This window comes from Panthera onca, chromosome X (genome assembly GCF_046562875.1).
Source record: "Panthera onca isolate mPanOnc1 chromosome X, mPanOnc1 haplotype 2, whole genome shotgun sequence".
NCBI classification, from domain to species: domain Eukaryota; kingdom Metazoa; phylum Chordata; class Mammalia; order Carnivora; family Felidae; genus Panthera; species Panthera onca.
This window is the reverse complement of record NC_138357.1, coordinates 2,307,215-2,320,092: the sequence shown is the minus strand read 5'-3', so window position 1 is coordinate 2,320,092 and position 12,878 is coordinate 2,307,215. Positions and strand designations below refer to the sequence as shown.

Genomic DNA, 12,878 nt, shown 5'->3' with positions numbered 1-12,878 from the left:
CTGACATGCCAGAGCTCACTCTGCTTCCCTGGCTAGCAGCATGAATGGAAGACACCACTAGAGAATGGCCTCTCATTGTAACAGATGGGGAAACTAAGGCCCAGGAGGGGGAGACATTTCTCCAAGTCACATAGTGCTTGACTGATGACACTTCATAGTTGACCGATGACAACTTTACCACCTGCTTCCCACCCAGTCACACCACCCTGTGTCATCTCACTGGGGGATGGGCCAGGGCAGGAGGAGGGGAGCAGGGCTGCCGGTCGAGGCACAAGGACTTGACCCCGAAGGCGACAAAAGGGCAGGGGATTGGGGGTGGTTGGCACGGTCGCGATCCCGAAGGGTTTCCCGAGTCAGCCAGCTGCCCCCACAGCCCCCAGACAAGGACCCAATCTGCATTCCAGGGATCATCGACAGCAGCACCGGCGAGCAGCGGCAGGTGGTGGCCGTGACCGGGGACGGCACCAACGACGGGCCAGCCCTCAAAAAGGCAGATGTGGGCTTTGCCATGGTAAGCCGCCCAGTGCCGGCCTGGCTCACCACATCAGGCGGGGCCTTGTGTCTCAAGGACATTGGCTTCGTGCAGAAAGGTGTGGGCTAGTGTTAAGGCAGGTTGCAGAATGCTGAAGTCTGTCTCTCGCGTCCTGGCCCCTGGGACCTCCAAGGGCTCATCTGGTCAGGGGATACAGGTGTGAGTTGTTTAAAGGCATTTGGCGTGGGGATGCCCGAGGTGACAGTGGGCCTCAGGGGTGGGGGACGTGGGGCCTGCCACCTGTGTGCCCGCCTCAGCCACCCCCAATGCAGTCTAAGCGAAACTCGGCCCCAGGGGTGATCACTGGAGTCCCCAGATGAGCTTTTCCTCTGTGTTTCTCTCTGGTTACTTGTATGGAGCTCGTTGTTTCTATAAAACCCTGACCCCGCCGCCCGGGTGGCCAGCCCCGGCATTCTGCAGCGAGCTGCGCTTGGTCACTGAAGGCACAAAGCGAGCGAGCCCCTTTCCCCACCTGCCACGAAGGAGCCCCCTTCGCTCTGCCACATTCAGGGTAGCCCACTGTGAGCAGGCACCAGGGGCACGGGCCAGTCCGTCCCAGAGCCCAGGACAGAGAAGGGCACCGAGCCACAGCCCCTGGGCACTGTGAGAGCCAAGCCGAGCTGCGCGGGACCCGACCTCAGGGTGGCAGACAGGGTGTGCGGCTGTCCCTGCATCAGGGGCTGTGAGCAGCAAACACCCCCACGGGCCGGCAGGACACGTCCCTGCTCTGCGGAAGGCATCCCCGCCCGGGAGTCGTGGACCTCCTTGTACAGCAGGCCGCTCTGGCATGCTAAGACCGGACAGAAGACCACTTGGTGGTCACGTGGTGGCAGCTGGGCCTCGTACGTGAGGCCGTGGTGGTGGCCATGGTAGCAACACCCTCTCTGTTTATGAGCAAAGGCCCTTACCAGGCCATGAGACAACCCGCTCACTCCTAGTACAAAGTCGCACTGGATGAGACCAGATCTGTCTGCAGCTGGTGGGGAGCCTCATTTGGAAGGGGAGCCAGACCGTAAGCCCGGGTAGGCTGGGTCGTCAAGGGGGCTGGGGAAGAGGGGCCTGTGGACACCGTGTGTGTGCCCCCCAGGGCATCGCGGGGACTGATGTGGCCAAGGAGGCCTCAGACATCATCCTGACCGACGACAACTTCACCAGCATCGTCAAGGCGGTCATGTGGGGCCGGAACGTCTACGACAGCATCTCCAAGTTCCTGCAGTTCCAGCTGACAGTCAACGTGGTGGCCGTGATCGTGGCCTTCACGGGGGCCTGCATTACTCAGGTGGGCACTGGGGACCGCTGTGCCCAGGGAGGGGCCTGGGCTCTCCCTTCCACAAGGCACAGGGCCTGCAGGAGGCAGCTGGTTTCCCAGGCCCGGCCTGCTTCCTGCACCCTGACCCCAGTGCAGAGAGCAGGCCCCGGAAACCCCATCCCGGGAGTTGCGAGAGCCAGGGGGTTCTTTGCCACAGATTTTTTTTTTTTTTTTTTTTGAGATAAAAGTCACATACCAAAAACTTCACCATTTGAGAGTACACGGTTCAGTGGCAATCAGTACACGCACAGCGTGCACGACCACTGCCTGTGTCTAGTTTCTGAACGTTTTCATCGCCCCTGAGAAGACCCCGGGGCCCATTAGCGGGCACTCCCCACCCCCTCCCCCACTCCCCAGCAACCACGGATCTGCTCTCTGTCCTTAAAGACTTGCCTATTCTGGACATTTCATATAAAGGGAATCAAATAACATGTGGTCTTCCATGTCTGGCACCTTTTCATTCAGCACAGTGTTTCCAGGGTCCATCCATGTTATAGCCAGTATCGGTACTTCATTCCTTTTGATGGCAGAATATTGCTCTGTCATGTGGAGAGAGCACATTTCGTTTGTCCCTTCCTCCGTCAGTGGGCATTGGGGTCATTTCCACCTTCTGGTGATTGTGACTGATGCTGCTGTGAGCACACCTGTACGAGTCTGTGTGTGGACCTACGTCTTCATTTCTCTTAGGTGTGGATCTAGGACTGGAAGTGCGGGCTGAGATGGGAACTCCATATTTAACCTTCGCAGGAACCTCTTCCCCCTTCCAATAGTCTCGTTCTCCCCAGTAGTGAGTGTCCAGAACTTGTCTCCCTTTGAAAGGTTTTTTAATTGAGATAAAATCCACATAACATAAACTGCACCGCAGTAACCATTTGAAAGTGCACAATTCAGTGGCCTTTGGCGCATTAACAATGTTGTCCAACCACCACCTCTAACTCATTCTACAACCTTCTTGTCACCTGTGTGCCCACTAAGCAGTCATTGCCCCCTCACCATGCCCCCAGCCCCTGACACCCACCCATCTGCTTTCTGTCTCTATGGATCTGTCAGTTCTGACTGGAGGTCAGAGTACCCACCAGTCGAGCACTTTCACGGTCTGGGATAACACACGGGTTGTCAATCTCCTGCTGACAATTTGGACCACACCTTCTAGGTCACTGCCACCAGGTGAGAGAAGGGAGGCTAGCAGCATTTTCAGAGCAGGAAATCCGAAAGCCCAGTGAAAACCCACTGCTAACCTTCCCACAGGGATGGAGATGTTAGATTTTGATGGGAAGGTCAGATCTGCCGCGTTTCACCGTGAATCCCTATGACGTTGCCCCCAGGCTGAGTTTCTTCCCACTGGAGTGGTGGGCCACTGGGCCTTCTGGCCCCATGTTAGGGTGACTGCCTCCTCTCGACAGGACTCTCCTCTCAAAGCTGTGCAGATGTTGTGGGTGAATTTGATCATGGACACATTTGCCTCTCTGGCCCTGGCGACAGAGCCACCCACTGAGTCACTGCTGCTACGGAAACCATACGGCCGGGACAAGCCCCTGATCTCCCGCACCATGATGAAGAACATCCTGGGCCACGCGGTCTACCAGCTCACCATCATCTTTACGCTGCTGTTCGTTGGTAGGTTGGCCCCGGGTCACACTGCCCTGCCGCTGGCCACACAGGTTCGGGCCCTGTTTGCCAGTGGAAGGGACAGATGAGCACCCATGAACCAAATTTCCAGCACGGGCCCCTGCACGCTCACCTCCCCGCTGTCTCTCTGTGTGCGTGCCCCGTGCAGGTGTCATAGGCCCCTGTGCATCTGAGAAACTGCTGTCCTTCACTGAGACCCAGATCACCCCCATCCATCCACTCACCCTATGGCCATTTCTCCAGGGCACGGCGAGCAGAGCACTGTGCCACAGACAGTGGGAAGAGGGGGACCAGGAAAGACAGGTGGAGGGAGAGGGAGGGGATAGGAGAGATAGGAGAGGGAGAAGCAGTCGAGGTGAGGCAGAGAGTGGAAGACAGAGAAGAGGCCTGAGGGGCAGAGGAAAGGAGGGCGAAGGGGGAGAAAAGGAGGAAGGAAAGGGAGGAGGAAGGAAGAGAAAGAGGAGGAGGAGGAGGAGGAGGAGGAGGAGGAGGAGGAAGGAGGGGTGGAGGGAGAGGAGGAGGAGCAGAGAGGAGTAACTGTCAGGAAGCCAGAAGAAGGGGGCACGAGAGAAGGCGGCTGTGGGTTGGGTATCCAGGGCCGGCTGGGCTCTGGCTCTGTCCAGCAGTTTCCTTGGGGTGGGTTTGTTGCTTTGTCTGCTTGTGGCGTCTCTCCGTTATGTCACCAACCCTGGCCTTGAGGGCGCAGGCGCGTTCCCGGGAGCAGATCGGAAGCTCAGTTTGCAGGACAGTATTTGCTGAGGGGCAGGAGGGACGGTGTGTGGGGACCACAATGTCACTACTGGGGATCCTCTCGGGGGGCCTTTCTCTGATATCTCGGGAGCAGAAGCCTCTCTCTCGTGGCCTGCCTGAGGGTCTACGCCTGGCCGCCCGGTCTTAGGGACAGGGCGGAGGAGGGCTGGCCCACCCTGTGTCCAGCCCCACTCAACCCAGCAGGCAAACGGTGTCTTCTTCCGGGGTTTCTGCGCCAGACCTCTGCTCCAGGGGTGAGCGCGTGTTGTGGGAAGAGACCCGTTACTTTCCCTCCGGGTCCCTGTCACCACAGGGTGGGGCTGCCTGTGGCCCTGCCGCAGACCCCCTGGTGCTCCTCAGGCGACACTGGCCGGGAGCTGCCTCCACCCAGGGCTCCGCCCCCCTCACGTGCCCCCTCACGTGCAGGGGAGCTCTTCTTCGACATCGACAGTGGGAGGAACGCACCCCTGCACTCTCCACCATCAGAGCACTACACCATCATCTTCAACACCTTCGTCATGATGCAGCTTTTCAATGAGATCAACGCCCGCAAGATTCACGGCGAGCGAAACGTCTTCCACGGCATCTTCAGCAACCCCATCTTCTGTACCATCGTCCTGGGCACCTTTGCAATTCAGGTAGGCGGGGGGGGGGGGGGGGGGGCGGGGGAGGGGCGGGGGCGACCGTATACTGGCACCAGACGAGGAGCAGGGGACCATGCCCACTACCGGCCTCCCCATCCCCGTTTACAGAACCAGAACCAGAACCAGTTCCGCCCCTCCTGCTGTCCCAGGCCCCACCGGCATGCCTTGTGACCCCAGGCCCTCTGCGCTCCCCTGCTGGCTTCCAGAGAGCCTTCCAGGGCCTTCCTCAGAACGAGCCTCCTCATAGTTCCCTCTGCGTCTTCCACTCCCATTTCCAGCGCTGGATTCCTTGCCAGGGGACTATCATAACTTTAGAAGGTTCCCTTGGGATACTTTCTGTCCCCAGTGCTGACCATCGGCCTCTGCCTGCCACCGTGCTATGGACAGGCTGGTCAGTCAACTCTTCGGGAGTCTGAGCCTTTAAAAGTAGGGTGTATTCATAGAAAGCGTGACGTATAGTGAGGACAACAGGCCAGGATCGTTTGCTCCTCACAGGGATCAAAGGAGGGGGCCTGCCACGCCATGAGGGGTCCACCTGGGGAAACACCTGGGTCGGTCGGGGACAGAGGGAGAGGGGGAGCGTTTACTGTGGTTTCTGGGGGAGAAACTGGGGTGGGGCGATCAGGCCGAGGACTCGTGACTACGAATAATTTCGGGGTTCGGGGGGGGGCGTAGCGCCGTCTCTGCTTGTGTGTGCCCTGGCCTGGGGAATTAGGGCAGAAAGGACAGCACAGTATCAGAGGCAGTGGTGGCCTGGGCTCGGGATTGCTTGGTCTGTATTTAAACAGCTCACCCCCAGGAGGAGTGTTCTTCCCTAGGAAGGGGCAGTGAGGCAGCAGGAGTCCCAGGCAAGGCTGGCTGGGCATGTCACTGGGGCACCCGGGATGAGGCATGTCCAGCACGGGCGTGCAGGGCACACGGTAAAGCGTCAAGTTTACAGAAGCGGGAGATGTGGCTCATCTGCTGAGCCACGGCCAGAGCCCCATCTGCCGGGGGGACCCAACGGCCCATCTCTGACCTGCCTCCCTCCCATCCCACCCCTGCAGATTGTCATCGTCCAGTTCGGCGGAAAGCCCTTCAGCTGCTGCCCCCTGTCCACGGAGCAGTGGCTCTGGTGCCTGTTCGTTGGCGTTGGGGAGCTGGTCTGGGGACAGGTGAGTGTCTGCCTCGTCACCTTTCCCAGCCCCGACCCTTCCTTGTTTCCAGGGATGGACACAATGCCGGGCGGGGGTGGGGGGGGGGGGGGTGCCACGGCACCTCAGAGCCCGTGCTTAGGAAAGCGTTCGGTGTGCTCAGGGTGGGCAGCACAGCAGGGCTCAGGCCCGGGCCAGGCCACGGCTCAGGTACACGGCCGCAGGCAACAGTTGTCAGCAGAGAGAGGGCAAAGGGCCACGTCTGGGATGTCACAAAGCCCCGGCAAAAATCACCCAGCACTCCCCTTTCCATGATAGAAGCCCAAAATCGTCCCCTAAAACTGGGCGGCTTGGAAAACGCTCACGGATGTGAAGCTAGACCACACCGTGCTAAATCCTCCAAGGGGCAGAAAGAAAGTGTCAAGGAAAATGAAGAAATATTTTGAGATGCTAGAACGTGAAAGTCAGACACCTGTAGCCCTTGATGGTTAAAGGCATGCACAGAGGGAGGCTTCCGGCACCCAATGATGACGTGAGGAAGAAGAAGCCCATGCCACAGGCACACAAGAGGCTTCTGAAAGCATTGCTCTGCAGTTCTAGAATATTGGTGCAGGACCCACTCTGCCCTGCGTCTTAGTCATATCTCAGGAAGCTGGAAGTCCGAGATCAAGCATATGTAGGGCAGGGTCCGAGAGAGACCAGGAGTGAGCTTCCACGGAAGCTTCCCTAAGCACCGGGGACTTCAGTGGGGGTCGGTCCTGTGGGCCCAGGGCTCCCGCGTGGCTGACCTCAGATCCTCAGTCTCTGCCCCTCAGACGTGAAGCCGGGGCCCCACCAGGAATCACACTGTCGGCGTAGACGGCCTGGCAGGGCCCTCGGGGAAACTGAGACCGCCTTGTCAGGCAGGATGTGCCAGGGGCCTAGCGGTCCCCTCTCAGGAGCGGGGCGGGGGGGGGGGGGGGGGGCGGCGCCAAGGCCAGACCTCCCCTCGCTGGAAAACGCTCCTTGGCCCCAACAGCTCCCGCGCCCCGGGGACCGCTCCTGGTCACGCAGCCTCGGGGACCAGAAAAGGATGTCCCATCCCCCAGTCTGCCCACAGAGAACGGGTGTTTAGGAAACAGTGGTGCATGATGCTGGAGTGCAAGGGGCATACACACTAGCTGTCAGAGGGAGGCGGGAGGTGTGGGTCCCTCCCCAGACCCAGCAGAGCTCCTACCCCAAAAGGACCAGCTGTGCTCTGACAGCCACCTGCGCCTGCTACCCCTCGCCTCTGGCCCCCCAGGTCATCGCCACCATCCCCACCAGCCAGCTCAAGTGCCTGAAGGAAGCAGGGCACGGGCCGGGAAAGGATGAGATGACCGATGAGGAACTGGCCGAGGGGGAGGAAGAGATCGACCATGCCGAACGGGAGCTCCGCAGAGGCCAGATCCTCTGGTTCCGGGGCCTCAATCGGATTCAGACGCAGGTAGGCCGCCGTGCCGCTTGGCTTCTCTGGCTATCCCGCCTTGAGAGGGTGGCGAGCAAGGGCCATCCCCGGATATGCGTGCTGGCTGCGGTGCTGCAGACATGGCCCACCTCTGACGCTTCGGTCAGAGCCCAGGCGGCTCTCCCCCGTGCTGGGTGCCGGTGTCAGCTAAAGACGTGCGTTGTGATCAGCGGCTGTCTCTTGGGGTGGGGTGGAGGGGGCGCAGGCCACCCGCTGTCTGCACGGCCGCTGGGCCTTGCCTCATTTGCCAGAAGCAGCCTGGTGACAGGGAGGTGACGTTGTTGGGAGGAGACAGATGCCCGTTACAAACAGCCTTTGGTGAGCTCACCGTGCACTGGGTTATATCGTGAGCCCTATGGAAGCTGATTCTGGCCCCGGACTTGCTTCTTTCTCTTCATCTCTGTCCCTAAGCCACATAGTCACAATGACCACTCAGCCACGGGCACTTTCGAAGGCTTCAGGAGACCCGTCTGCCAGAGCAGCCCCTGCTCTTTGCCCCAACCCTTCCCAGCTAGCCTTCTTGCCAGAATGTTCTGTACTCCGTCTCTCCGCATCCTTTCCTCACACTCGTGATCGCATCGCAGCCTGGCCTCTGCCCGCAGGGTCCCAGACGCAGTTCTCACCAAGGTCTGTGCGACCGACAGGGCCCGGAACCGGGCTGTCCCTCCGTCCCGCGTCAAGCCCTCAGCTGTAGCCTCTGAATGCCACACCTTGAGCCAAGATGTCCACGGTGGGCTTGGCCAAGACCACGGTCCCTGAGCCAACCTCCTTTCAGCCCCTCAGCTCCCACACGCTCTTCCTGTCTCCCCGCACAGCTGGCGCAGGAGCATGGCCCATCCGTTCAGGTCCGCCCCCTCGAAAGCACGTCCCCAGTCCAGCCACCCCTGCCCCCCATCCTCCCGGCCTAGTCACCAGTGTCTGCCCGGAGTAGTCTCCCTGCTGCCTCCCTAGCCCCCAGTGACACCTGTCACTCTCTGCCCTTCCCGTGCTTCCCAGAGCCCCGCCTCTGACCTTTCTCCACGTGCTGTCCAGGACCCCCAGCCCCCCTGCTTCTCCTCCTGGGGGTCCCACCAACGGGAAGGCCACTACCCTACACGTAGCCCTGCCCGGCCCCGCACTCCTGCCGCGGGCCCCTGGGCCTGGGGAATGGCTTCAGACCACACCTCTGCCCTGTGTCTGCCTCCAGCCTGTCACACATCACCACAAGCTCATCCCAAGGAATCTTTCACGCACCTCACCCAAAGCGCCCTCGGCAGCCGGTGCCTACCCTTCCCCCGGCCTGAGGCTCCCCATACACACAGCTTGCCTGCTATTCCCATACGGTCCCCAGAAGTCTCCCGGGGCTCAGCCTCAGGGCCCCCTACTTCTTTCTTCCGCAGGCCCCAGCCTCAGCTCCAGCCACAAGCTCTCAGCCTCCTGCCCGCTGCTCCCACCTTCGTTCAGCTAGCTTGCCCCCTGCCCCGCCGTGGCCAGCGTAGCCTCTCTTCTGGTCTGAAGGGTCAAGTCCAGAGTCCTGACCATGGCCTTCAGGCCCCTGCCTCTTGGCATCACCCCACACACCCTGTGTCCCTTGTAACCCCTGCTGCTTTTCCAGATGTGCACCCGCTGTGCCTCCATGCCGGCCACGATCTGGGCCCCAGGGCTCCCCAGCTGCCGCTGTGTTCCCTCGGGGCCCCCCTCATCCGGCAGCAGCCCAGAGACGGCCACTCTCTCCCGCCCCCGTAGGCCCTCGCGTGCCCAGGGCACTGGAATCAGTGAGGAGCAGAATGCCCCAGGGAACTTTCCAAAGCTGCAGACTCCTGGGCTGCCCCCAGGGCTTGGGATATCGTAGGGCTGGGTGAGGTGGCCCCAAATAAGTCCGGTTTAAGGAGCTCCCCAGGGATGCAAGGGGCTTCTCCAGTGGAGAAGCAGGAGTCCAGGTCTGTGGCTCATTCCCCCTTGCGCCCCAAGCCCCTAAGCCAGCGCGGCCAGGCAAGAATGTCTTAGGCCCCGGGTGCGCTGCGGAGCCTGGAGCCTGACACCCGTGAGCCCGAGGTGGTGGCCATTCTTCTGGCAGCTGGGACAGCCCCTGCCCAGTCTGAGGCATGGGGGGGGGGGGCGCTCAGTGGTGCCCGACCAGTGTGTGTCTGTGCCTTCCATGCGCCTGTGGGCTCTGAGTCCTGCCACCGCTTCCTGGCCGGTCGAGCGGGTCTCCTCAGTCAGAGCCCGGGAGTTACTGCCCAAGTAGACACTGGCCAGTCAGGTCCCTACTTCAAACATGATGCAATGGGGGGGGGGGGCGCCCAGAGAGAAGGGACTTGCCCAAGGTCACCCAGTGACAGCGTCCCTCCCCCGATCCCCTAGCATATTCCATGTCCTTTCCAGAGAGCCCCTCACTGCTCCACAGGATCATCCCCTTGTCACATCCGATTCACCACCCTCCTCAAGAATGCTGAGCCAATCGGCCAGTTGAGCTAACTTTTTAAGAGCATCTGTTCTTTTTGATTCAAAATACCTGCTTGAAGGACAGACATAAAGCGCCCCAGCGTGTAGGTGCCCGCAGCCAAGGGAGACATGCCTAGATTTCTGGATTTTGCAAACAACGGAGCTGCAGGGTTTGGGGGCCAGCACAGCTTTGCTAAGTGAAGGCATTTTGTAACCTGCTACCTGCTCTCACCGCCATTCCATACTAACATATTACTGCACCAGACAGGGGGGTCATTCCGGCATCAAAAAGAGTCCTTGAAACCCAGAACACGGAGCTTCTCGAAGCACTCATGACGTGGTCCATTTCACATTCCATTATAAACCAACGAGAAGCTTCAGCAGCAACTGGGTTTTGGGGGGCGGGGGGGGGGGCAATTGTGAGGTATTTTGATTGACACCGTCATCCCATCCGGACACCGTGAGGAGAGGGGTCCAATCAGAGGCAGAAAAGGCATCTTTTCCTTGCCTCGTCGCCCTGGCTGCAGTTAAGAGTGCATCACATCACGGGTCATCTCCCTTCAGGTCATCGGGGCACACTAGACACACTGTGCCAGCCCCCTGTGGCCACTCAGTGTGCGTTACGCACGGGTCTCAGCCCTGGCAGTGAGGTCGCCCTGCTCACGAGCGGGGTGTGTTGGGGGCAGGGGGTGTGGGGGAGGAGGGAGCTCGGGGGCAGAGTATGGGACAAAAGTCTTTTTCCACCGCGCGTGTAGGGATTGAAATGATGCACATCTTCATGTGCGAGCACTCAAGCTGCCTTCTTCCCAGAAGCCTGGCCCCGTGTCAGACTCCCTGCCGAGTCTAGGGGCCACCACAAAGCCACCGCAGGGCTTGGGTGTGGCACAGGGCCGCCTACTCTGGGCCCAGAGTAGACAGCCAGTGGGCTCCAGGCTCCAGGACTACACATTTGCTTTGCCGCTCACGTCATCCAGTGAACTGTATGGCACTTTCCAGAAATCAGATCCACCTTCTAAGGCCAAAGATCTGCACACACACCCATCTCCTCACCCCACCCCACCCCCACCCCCAGAAGGCATTCCCAAAGGGGCAACCAAAGGTGTGCCACGTTGGCCTGCCCTCCCAGAACGTAGGCACACGGTCTCCGGATGGGGAAACATTCACTGTGGCCACTCAGTCACAGGTCTCAGGTCTGAGTCACCCCCAGGCCCGCTAGCCGGTCAGAGATGGGGGTGCGGAAGTCAGAAGACACTAGGACTCCTAGTGAGTTCACCCCATGGTTGTCATTTCCCATAGACCCACGTCCCTTTTGACCCCTAGGAAGCCTAGAGGGAGGGGGCTGCAAATAAAAGCCATCTCTGCTCCCGGGACACTCCAGTCTCTTTGCTCTCCCTCCTGCCGGGCCTGTGGCTCTGCAGAAAGGAGTCTGATAAAAGAAAGCAAGTGCTTTTGCATTTTAAATCCTTTCCTTTCACGGAGGCTCCCCCAGGGGCACCCGCCTCCATCACTCTGAAGAGATTGAGCCTCCGGGCAGGGCAGGGCAGGGCAGGGCAGGGCAGAGAAGCAGTACGCGTCTGTTGCTTAGAGCAATGTAAACAAAGGGCGTTCGGGGAAGGCCCGTCCCGGCACCAACCACGAGCACTGCCACAGGGAGCCCTGTCCTAACGGGAGCGGGGAGTGGAGCGAGTCCTACCCCTCAGGTATACCGGGGCGGAAAAGGGGGTGGAGAACCAGTGATCTGGGATCTCAAAGGACTGCCAGACCCAGGTATTTGTTGACAAGTGGCTCGCAAAGAGCGGCTGGTGACCGCGAGTGGCTCTTTCTGCAAAGGCTTGCTGCGTGCCACCACCACCACCACCACCCCCCCCCCCCCCCCCCCGCCCTCCCGGTCTTCTGAGTGCTAATCATTTGCTCAGCAAACCCTCTCTCGGTGGAGGACTCGGAGGCTGGCCCCAGCCGTGACCACGTGACCACGGCCCCGTCAGAAGCGCTGTCAGCCCCAAGGGGGCGGGGCGGCCTAGATGCCGTCTCCTGTCACCATTCGTGTACCCAGCGTGGCCCCTGCCCTCACCCAACCCCACCCCCGTGCGGTAGCCGGGACCGCAGTGCAAGCCAAACTTTATCTCATTTTCTCTCCCACAGATGGAGGTAGTGAGTACCTTCAAGAGAAGCGGTTCATTTCAGGGTGCTGTGCGCCGGCGGTCTTCAGTCCTCAGCCAGCTCCATGACGTAACCAATCTTTCTACCCCTACTCACGTAATTCTCTCTGCTGCCAATCCCACCAGTGCCGCTGGGAGTGAGTCTTGAGTCCCCTTTTCTCTCATAAATGGCATCTCTGGGGGAGCAAAAGCCTCCCCAACTCTTCCTTCTCTTTTTTCCCCGTCCAGTCCTTTCCGCCCAGACGGTGTGTGTCTCCAAAGCCATATCCTCTTATGAAATGTACTGAATCCATGGCCCTGCCGGACCTTCCGTTCTTTGCCTTGTTCGGTTGTTCGCTGTTCGTTCCTCCTGTCGTTGGTTTGCCTTTCTTGAACTTGTCTGCATCTGCCAATGGTTCTTCACGAACTTGGGCCGCTTCTGGTGGCGTCCGGTGGCAGGATGGGGCCTTGGTCGGTGTTCTGCGGGGCAGCCAAAGGGAGGCTCGGGACCGCCTCGCAGGGCCGCGGGGGGAGGCGAGTGCCTTTCCGGCATCGTTCGCAACAGAATAATCCGGCCCACCTACTTGGGACTAAACTGACAGCTTCCAGAACTCTCCTGGAGGTGGTTTCCAAAGGCAGTGCACCTGAGGCGGGCTTCGGGAGGCCGCTGTCACGTGTCCCCAGGTGGGCTCAATGGTGGCCGACTGCTTCTGCTCGGGTGTTACCTGCCCCGTAGGCCTTGGCCCTGAGCCGGCCGTATGCGAGGTGTCTGAGGGGTTCCTCAAACAGGAGTCATCCTCACACCCCCAGCCCGCACTCTGCCACGTGTCCCT

The 12,878-nt window shown here is 60.2% G+C and overlaps 1 protein-coding gene across 3 annotated transcripts in view; it reads left to right on the top strand.

Annotated features, from left to right (window-relative positions):
* ATP2B3 (ATPase plasma membrane Ca2+ transporting 3) overlaps positions 1 to 12,878 on the top strand; it is a 60,372-nt gene that overhangs the window by 37,041 nt on the left and 10,453 nt on the right. Inside the window, exons 15-21 of one of the 3 annotated variants that reach the window (XM_081793160.1) lie at positions 405 to 511; positions 1,620 to 1,811; positions 3,245 to 3,458; positions 4,647 to 4,858; positions 5,911 to 6,018; positions 7,280 to 7,462; positions 12,050 to 12,136. In XM_081793160.1, coding sequence (XP_081649286.1) covers positions 405 to 511; positions 1,620 to 1,811; positions 3,245 to 3,458; positions 4,647 to 4,858; positions 5,911 to 6,018; positions 7,280 to 7,462; positions 12,050 to 12,136 — 1,103 coding nt within the window. Of the gene's footprint in view, positions 1 to 404; positions 512 to 1,619; positions 1,812 to 3,244; positions 3,459 to 4,646; positions 4,859 to 5,910; positions 6,019 to 7,279; positions 7,463 to 12,049; positions 12,204 to 12,878 lie in introns of all 3 variants that reach the window. The other 2 variants (XM_081793162.1, XM_081793161.1) reach the window with 2 other exon arrangements.